Source organism: Bufo gargarizans, chromosome 3 (assembly GCF_014858855.1).
Source record: "Bufo gargarizans isolate SCDJY-AF-19 chromosome 3, ASM1485885v1, whole genome shotgun sequence".
Lineage (NCBI taxonomy): Eukaryota > Metazoa > Chordata > Amphibia > Anura > Bufonidae > Bufo > Bufo gargarizans.
The window spans coordinates 9,610,956-9,620,367 of record NC_058082.1 but is presented as its reverse complement, the minus strand read 5'-3'; the positions used below and the strand labels follow the sequence as shown (position 1 = coordinate 9,620,367).

The 9,412-nt window shown below is 43.9% G+C and overlaps 1 protein-coding gene across 1 annotated transcript; it reads left to right on the top strand.

Moving 5' to 3' along the window:
- Window positions 1–204: 204 nt before the first annotated feature.
- Window positions 205–9,006, top strand: LOC122930657 (olfactory receptor 6N1-like). Its single transcript, XM_044284183.1, has 2 exons — window positions 205–228; window positions 8,044–9,006. Exons 1-2 carry the CDS (start codon window positions 205–207, stop codon window positions 9,004–9,006), a joined length of 987 nt encoding a protein of 328 aa, XP_044140118.1.
- Window positions 9,007–9,412: the final 406 nt, after the last annotated feature.

The following is a 9,412-nucleotide window of genomic DNA, read 5'->3' as shown; positions in this document are numbered from 1 at the left end:
CAAATGGTTCTTATCTGCCGACACATTCTATGTTTCTATGGTGCTTGCGAAGGTCCAGGTGCAGGGCGGGAGGCATCCGGGCCTGCATCTTGGACAGGGGATTGGCCAGCACGTAACACAGGGGAAGAGGAGGCAGTGGTGTGACCCGCAGACACTGGTTGTGGACCCAGGCATTCGCCCCACCTATTAGGGTGCTTTGATGCCATGTGGCGGATCATGCTGATGATGGTGAGGTTAGTAGTGTTCACGCCCCGGCTAATTTTGGTACGGCACAGGTTGCAAATAACAATTCTTTTATCGTCTGCACTTTCCTCAAAAAAGTGCCAGACTGTGGAACACCTGCCCCTTGGCAAGGGAGATTGCCGCAAGGGGTGCTTCAGGAAACAGTTGCGGGCCTGTTTGGTGTGGCCCGCCTTCTCCCTTTTGCCGCCCCACTGCCTCTTCCAGCCTGTTGGGGTTCTGCGGATCCCTCCCCCTCTGTACTGCTGTCCTCGCTCGGCTTGCCACCTTCCCAGGTTGGGTCAGTGACTTCATCGTCCACCACCTCCTCTTCCACTTGCTCACTCTGGTCATCCTCCTGACTTGTTGATCTAAGAACAACCTCAGTTTTTGACAACTCTGTCTCATCCTCATCATGAACCTCTTGAGACACTAATTGCGGTTGACTTATTGGCAACTGTGTGTCATCATCATCCACCTTGTAAAACACTAATTGCCATTCCCCACCATCATCTTCTTCTGACTGTAGATGCTCAAGAGTTTGGGAATGAGGGCACAAGATCTCCTCATGTCCCTCTTCAAGAGGGCTTGGCGAGAGGCCCAAATGAAGGAATGGTGATGAAAACAGCTCCTTGGAGTATCCAAGTGTGTGATCACTTGTTTGCCAAGACTCTCCATGGTCGGAGGCTGCTCTGGCAGCAGGCACAGTTTCACCATGGCCCCTGCGTGCACCATCAGCAGCACGGCGACTTCCCCGTCCCTTACTGCTCACCTTCCGCATTCTAAATGGTATACATGCTTGCAATTATGTCACACGTACAGTAGCGCTGGTTTTGTAAGTGTATGCGCAAATAAAGTACAGAGAACATCACAGATACTTTTAGGATGCTCAATAAAAAATTACACTGAATGAATGTCACTGATATTTAGGATGCGCTAATGTTATACTGGAGATGTAGCGCAGGTAATGTAACTGTCCGCAGCGTACACCGTCTAAGGAAAAAGTACACTGGATGTTACGGATATTTTTGGGCTGTGCACACCTTACACAGGAGATGTAGCGCAGATAATATCGCTGTCTGCAGCGGCCAAACAATTGCAAGCTATTTAGCGCAGGTTGCGCTAAAAATATATATTGCTGCCAGATACAACTATAGTCCTTAAAGGACTTTTGGGTCTCTAACAAGTTTTAGCAATTTAGTGCAGGTTGCACTAAAAAAAAAATACTGCTGCCACACACAATAGTCCTTAAAAGGGCTATATAGCACCCGATGACACGTTCCGTCCAGCCAATCACTGTAATGCCAGCAGCCAACATGGCTACGGCATTACAGTGAATGGCAGTACTTACCTGCACGTTTATTGGCTGCGTAGCAGGCACCAAACATGCGGGGAGGAGACTCGAGCACACGCGGTATTCGGCCGAACACTGCGAAGGGCCAAGCATGCTCGCCCAACACTAGTTAATACTAAGTCCAGTATGGCCGTCCCTCTAGTCGGGTCCTGAACCAGTTGGGAAAGGTTATTGTCTTTGGTTATTGCCAAGAACCTGTTTCCTTTATGAGATATACAGCTCTCAGTTTCCCAGTCTATATCTGGGTAGTTGAAGTCCCCCATAATAACCACCTCATTATGATTTGCCTTTAGTAGTAGATTTTCTGTGGACTCTGGTATATTAGGTGGTTTATAGTAAACTCTTATTAGTAATTTATTGTTGTTTTTAGCTCCATGTATCTCTACCCACAGTGACTCCACATGTTCATGTCCCTCACTTATATCTTCTCGGACTGTGGGCTTTAGACAGGACTTTACATAAAGGTAGACCTCTCCCCCTCTCCAGTTTTGACGATCCTTTCTAAGCTGACTGTAACCCTGTACATTAACTGCCCAGTCATAGCCATCATCCAGCCATGTCTCAGTTATTCCCACTATGTCATAGTCCTCCTCACACATCACTAATTCCAGTTCCCCAGTTTTATTAGTCAGGCTTCTGCCATTAGTATATATACAATTAAGAGGTTTATGTATCACCCTCCCCCCCTAGTCCCTAGTTTATACACTCATCCAACCTTCTAGCCATCTTCTACCCCAGCACAGCTGCCCCTTCCCCATTGAGGTGCAGCCCGTCCCTACGATAGAGCCTGTAGACGACAGAGAAGTCGGCCCAGTTCTCCAGGAACCCAAACCCCTCCTTCCTCCACCAGTTCTTGAGCCCTGTAATTTTTTTCCTCCACAAATGTATAAGATCCTAAAAGTTTTTCTCTGTGGTGTCACAAGTTCTCAGCATTTCATTAAGGTGTAACCGTCATGCTGACCATTTTTGTAATATATTTAAATTAGTGAAATCATACATCTCTATTAGAAAAATAGATCTAAAGTCGCCCATTTTGAGCCTTAGCAACGCTTGTCCTCTGTTTACACAACACAGTCAATGTTGGGCAAGTCTCCACTGTTATGTAAACAGAAGACAGAGGAGCGTTGCTAAAGCTCAAAATGGGCCACTTTATAGCTATTTTTCTAATAGAAATGTATGATTTCACTAATTAAAGTATATTACAAAAATGGTCAGTATCTCCGCCCCTACACATTACACAAATTAAAAAAAGAATGACGGTTACACTTTAACTTTATAATTGCAGATCTGGTCTTTCCCGGTGTAATTATTTTGTCTGTTTTGCACACAGCGCAGTCCCACAAGGCTATTAATTAAGAGTGATCCTAATAATCAACCCCATGAGAGCCGCGCAAACTCAAGCCTGACCCTATAAAGGGGTCTCCATTCAGTTGCAGAAAGCATGTGCAGGTGGAAGCCCGTCCTGCCGCTCATTACACCCTTACATTATTAGTCTGCAGGGATATAACACTTTGTGCTATGGGAATTCACCAGCAAAATGTAAGTACACAGACGCGGCTTCATGGACCTCACACCGCTGTCCATGGTTCTTTCTAGGGTGCTAATACAAACCTGTAAATGGGGCTGCCACCTGCTATTTGCAGTGTATATTACTCGTAAGGTATGCCTGTATTTCAGACGCCCAGTAACCCGAGGACAGCATGCAGATACTGCTGTAATTGGATACTGTATTCTGTGCTGATTACCTCTGTATTGGGGTCAGAATGCTGTTTTGCTGATACAAATCTTCAAATCCTCTGCATAGCCACCAAGGAGCTTTAAAAATAAGCTTTAATTCTTCCTGCCTGTAGCCACCAATAGGGGGAGCTCTCTTAGTGCAGATTTATATAGCTGCCATTGAAGTGTATGATACATTTGTCTTTGGTAGCCTCCTAAGCGCCCCCAGTGGAGGACACAGGCAGCCAGAATTTTTTATATTGATTTTATCAAAGATCTTAGACAGAAGTAGCCTCACTAAGGGTACATTCACACGACTGTATAATTTTTTCCGCATCCGTTCCGCATTTTGCGGAATAGAAGCGGACCCATTCATTTCTATGGGTGAATAAAATGTGCGGACAACATTCAGTATGTTGTCCGCATCCGTGTGTCCGCATTTCTATTCCGCAAAAATATGAAGCATGACCTGCAATTGTCCGTACAGATCGGTCCGCAGAACCACTCAAGTCAATGGATCCGTAAATTGCGGATGAAATACGAAATGGTTTCCGTATGTCATCCGATTTTTGCGGATCCGTTTCCCTATTTTTTAAGGCAATAATTAAAAAAAATTCTCTCTCTCTCTCTCTATTTTTTTTCTTCAGTTTTTTGCGGACCGTAAATAACGGGAGACATACGGAAGTCATTTTTCCGCAAAATGCGGACACACGGTTCCGTTATTTGCGGACTGCAAATCGGAAAGGATTAAATATCCTAAATATGTCCTCTTAATTTCTTTTTTTTTTTTTTTTTACCTAACGTCAATGTGATGTTGACATTGAAGACTCCATGCATTGTAAACCCAATCCATGCCACGATCTAGAAGTGTATGAAAGTAACAACACGTTATCTACTATCCACTGGATAGAAAATAACTGGTAGATTGGAGTGGGCCTGACCACTGGGACCTTCACCGATTACGAGAAGAATGGAGGAGCTGTGGTCAAGCAACACCCTGCCGCATATATCTGTATGGACTGCCGGAGATAGCTGAGCACTGTACTTACAATCAGTGGGGGTCCTAGTGGTCCCAACTGCCCCCCCCCCCCCCCCACACACACACACAGACACACACCAATCTAACAGTTATATCTGGTGGATAGGGAATAACTTATTGTTACTTGAAAACCCCTTTAATTCAATGTATTAATTGGGTTTACAGTGCATGGATCTCCATTGAGTGTTTCATACCAACATCACATTGAGGTTGTGTTACGACTGTAAAAAAAATCTCCAAATTAAGAGAACAGATTTCATAAGGCTGCTTGTTATAGCGGTGGCAATGCCCGCCATAGCTCTGCTCCCGGGCATCACTGCTTCCTTGCTCCCTGGCAGCTTGGACCCACCAGAGTCTCTCCACTCCTTCACATTGGAATAACTCCGCTTCTCCCAGTAGGCTTCATCTTTCTCCTTGCCAGCTTCATGGCGGCCGAGGCCTGTTCCTGCCTTGACCATAGGGCGTGCACGCACATTTCACCACATAAAGGATTGCTAGTGTCCTGCAAAGGTGTGCTGTTTCTTTATTTGTCTACCTGTGTACTGACTACTGCTTGCTTCCTGGATTTGACTCTTGGCTGCCTGATCTGACCTCTGTCTGATCTCCGTTCTGACCCTGAGCTGCCTGCCCTGACCTACGACTGTTTATCGGATTGCACAAACTTTGAATGCCCTTAACTCTGCCTGTTGCTGACTACAATTTTGCCTGATCCCTCAGTATTCTGCACTGGCGTCTCTTGACCTCGTGAGTAGAGATGAGCGAAGTTTTGAAAAATTTGATTCGGCAACTTGGCCAAAGTTAGTCAAGAAATTTGATTTGTTATGAATTTGTTGGTCAAGAATAGCTATAAATCAGGTATACTCAGGCCACTCTGCCTTAGGGTGGTTTGCGACCATGCTGTGCTGAAGAACCGCACATCCAATTACCCCACAGCTGCCTTTCATTTAATAGTGAAGATCACACTGTACAGTCCTTCTTCATTGCTAGTGGCCATGTGGCACTGTCAAACAGGGACTGCTGCTAGTATGGGGTTTGGTTGGTTAGGTGGGTAGACAATATGAATATTATCACTGTTCTGGTCTCCTGCAGGTTATTTGACAGTAAACACAGAATGTTAATCAGCTCTGGCATACCCACCTCTCAAACCCCAGTGCTCTTGTGCCATACAGGTGTGAGCCCTTCTTCTGCCATCTGCTTTTCCTCCTTTTCAACATCATTTAATATCAATGAGAATTTGTCATGAGGAACATCCAGCTCCTCCTCTCTCTGCATCTTGCTGACTTTCCTAGGAAGTAAAGCCAGCAAAAGATGAGGATAATCATCATTAAGACCTGGCCCCCCTAAGAGGTGCAGACTTGATAGTATTGGTTGGCACGCTTCCATCTTATTGGTATTGAATTACATTTATGGCTGATGTAGGAATAAGTAAATGTAGGAATAAATAAAGCTGACGTAGAATAAATCTCCCTGCGCTCTCCCTGCAGTTTCCCTGCACTCTTCCTGCACTCTCCCTGCAGTCTCCCTGCAATCTCCCTCTGCAATATTCTTCTATTAATTATTTTCAGCAACACTTTTCCTAGCACATGAGCGCTTGTCATGTCTTTCCCTATGCTCAGCTGTGAATTGGCAGGCTGCACGGCATTATGGGTGATCTCGCATTCCTTGGCTTCTTACTTTAACTTTGTAACACGTGTAGCCGCCATTTTAGGAGAAACTGATTCATTTCCATGAAGCACAAGGAGATTCAAATTCATTGCGAATCAAAGTTTTCCCAAACTTTGGACAAAAGTCCACTTTGAATCCTTTGCTTCACTCAACATTACCATATAATCCAGAAACGTGTATAGGGGTTAAAGGGTGAAGATCAGGGGGGCCATTAATGCCATTATATAGGAGTATCACCAAGTCAAAGTGTTCAAGTGACACAGAGGATACACTGTCTAACATATGGAGTAAATGAGTAAAATTCTGGCTTTCTGTGTACTCCACTAGGAAGAGATTAGACGTCTACTGAAGATGTATCAGTAATAAAAAGTCAGAGAGAACCTGAACTTTTAATTTTCTCTTGAAGTTGTTTCACTGGTCACTTCACTGGCTTTCTCAATTACAACGACTTGTACAAGGAATATCCGGCATGAAATACTGGTAGTCAGCAAAATATGGTCATCATAATCAACACAAGGTCAAAGACGTCATGTAAGTCAGATGTTGATTACAATTTGTATGAAGCTATAAGGTGTGTATAAACTGCCTCAAGGGAGGTGTTAGAACAACATTGTAAGTGGCAGACTATAGATGTCATACCCCCTACCTCTATACAAGCGTGGTTTCTCCAATTTGTTTCCCCAATTTACATGTCTTGGCACTCCTCACTGCACTGGATGGCATATACACTCACCTAAAGAATTATTAGGACCACCATACTAATACGGTGTTGGACCCCCTTTTGCCTTTAGAACTGCCTTAATTCTACGTGGCATTGATTCCACAAGGTGCTGATAGCATTCTTTAGAAATGTTGTCCCATATTAATAGGATAGCGTCTTGCAGTTGATGGAGATTTGAGGGATGCACATCCAGGGCACGAAGCTCCCGTTCCACCACATCCCAAAGATGCTCTATTGGGTTGAGATCTGGTGACTGTGGGGCCATTTTAGTACAGTGAACTCATTGTCATGTTCAAGAAACCAATTTGAAATGATTCAAGCTTTGTGACATGGTGCATTATCCTGCTGGAAGTAGCCATCAGAGGATGGGTACATGGTGGTCATGAAGAGATAGACATGGTCAGAAACAATGCTCAGGTAGCCCGTGGCATTTAAACGATGGCCAATTGGCACTAAGGAGCCAAAAGTGTGCCCAGAAAACATCCCCCACAGCATTACACCACCACCACCAGCCTGCACAGTGGTAACAAGGCATGATGGATACATGTTCTCATTCTGTTTACGCCAAATTCGGACTCTACCATTTGAATGTCTCAACAGAAATCGAGACTCATCAGACCAGGCAACATTTTTCCAGTCTTCAACAGTCCAATTTAAGTGAGCTTGTGCAAATTGTAGCCTCTTTTTCCTATTTGTAGTGGAGATGAGTGGTACCCGGTGGGGTCTTCTGCTGTTGTAGCCCACCTTTCTTTCCCATTCTGACATTCAGTTTGGAGTTAGGAGATTGTCTTGACCATGACCACAACCCTACATGCATTGAAGCAACTGCCATGTGATTGGTTGACTAGATAATCGCATTAATAAGAAATAGAACAGGTGTTCCTAATAATTCTTTAGGTAAGTGTATAATATTGCTCCTCTTGTGTTTCAGCGTTGGGTATTTTAGATGAATCAGTTGCTGCCTCAGTGTCAATCCGGATTTAAGACAGACAATGCTATTCTAACACCTCTCCAGATGCATTTTGATCACACCTAATAACAAAATATTTGTTCTGTACAGTTTCCTCAGGGAATCTGTGAATGTTCCAGTTCAGAGCTCCACTGATTTCAGAGCCTAAAGAGGACCAAAAAATTGTCTTCCCCATATGAGGACACCAGTACTATAAATGATGCGTGATAGCTGAAGGTCCAGTAACAGATTTCACACTGGGGCTCAGGAGCTTCATGTTAGCCCTCTGATACTGTTCCACACCTCACCATTTTTGCAAATGTTTATCTTACTCTTCAATTGTAAACCACATTGTACATTATTATTTCTACAACTTGCAGGTGAAGAAACAAGATATCAACTCCACCAATGACTCTTCCAGCATTGTCACCGAGTTCATCATCTTTGGCTTCCCGAGCCTCCAAGGTTTTGATATCCTGCTATTTTTTATATTCTTTTTCATCTATCTTTTGGCCATCTCGGGGAATGGCCTTATATTTATCCTCGTAACCTTGGAAAGAAGGCTGCACACTCCGATGTACTTCTTCGTCAGCAACTTATCTCTATTGGACATGATGTCCACCACTGTGACCATCCCCAAGATGCTTGCCAAATTTTCTATGCACCTTGACAGGATCTCTTATGTGGGCTGCTTCATGCAGGTGTACACCTTTTTGTCACTGAATGCCGTTGAGTGTTATCTCCTATCTGTCATGGCTTATGATCGATATATGGCCATTTGTTTTCCACTCCATTACCATAGCATCATGGCCAGGCACGTGTATATAATCTTGGCTATGGTGTCATGGACCTTGGGGTTTGCTTCCCCAATAGCAGTGGTAATATTAGCTCTTAAATTACCTTTTTGTGGCCCCAATGTCATTTATCATTATTATTGTGACCACCCTCCTCTCCTTCAGTTGGCTTGTGCCAACACCACGCTCAACGTCATGGTTGGTTCTTCGCTTAGTGCCATAGTGCTCCTCGCCTGTTTCACTGTAATAGTCATATCCTACATTAAAATAATCAGATCTGTTCTTCTGATAGCTTCATCTGATGGACGCAGGAAGACGTTTTCCACCTGCGCTTCACACTTCGTCGTGGTAAACATGTACTTCTTGCCTCTAATCTTCATGTACATTCGTCCTAAACCTTCCTACTCTTCAGATATTGATTCATTGGTGGCCATGTTCTATACGGTGTTAACCCCCATGCTGAACCCCTTCGTGTACAGCCTGCGAAATAAAGACATTAAGTATTCTGTTAAAAAACATATATTTCACAATCAGAATATTCCTAAATGATCATTTGGATCATGGGTGGGCCGGTTTTGGCGATGAGAAGAGGTTTTTATCCCATGACCTGCTCCAATTATATTAGACAGTTTGCTAATATAAAATTATAGTTAGAAGTAATGATGCACTTATACCCCTGTGTATCCCTCAGCATGATAGGAGGCATGAGGGAGGTAAATGAGGTATGTGAGGTACTCTCGAGTGGGCCTCATGAGCAATGTTGGCTGAATGTATTCAATAGGGGCAGTTTGCTCAGCAGGGCTATTATTGTATCACTCCAAAATAACAGCATGGTATTAGGGCCTCATTACAAATGCAAGAAAAAGTAAGTGAACCCTTGTAATACCCTGGATTTCTGTTTTGATTGCTAATATAATGTGTTCTTGTTGTATTTAACTCACAATTCTAGAGAAAC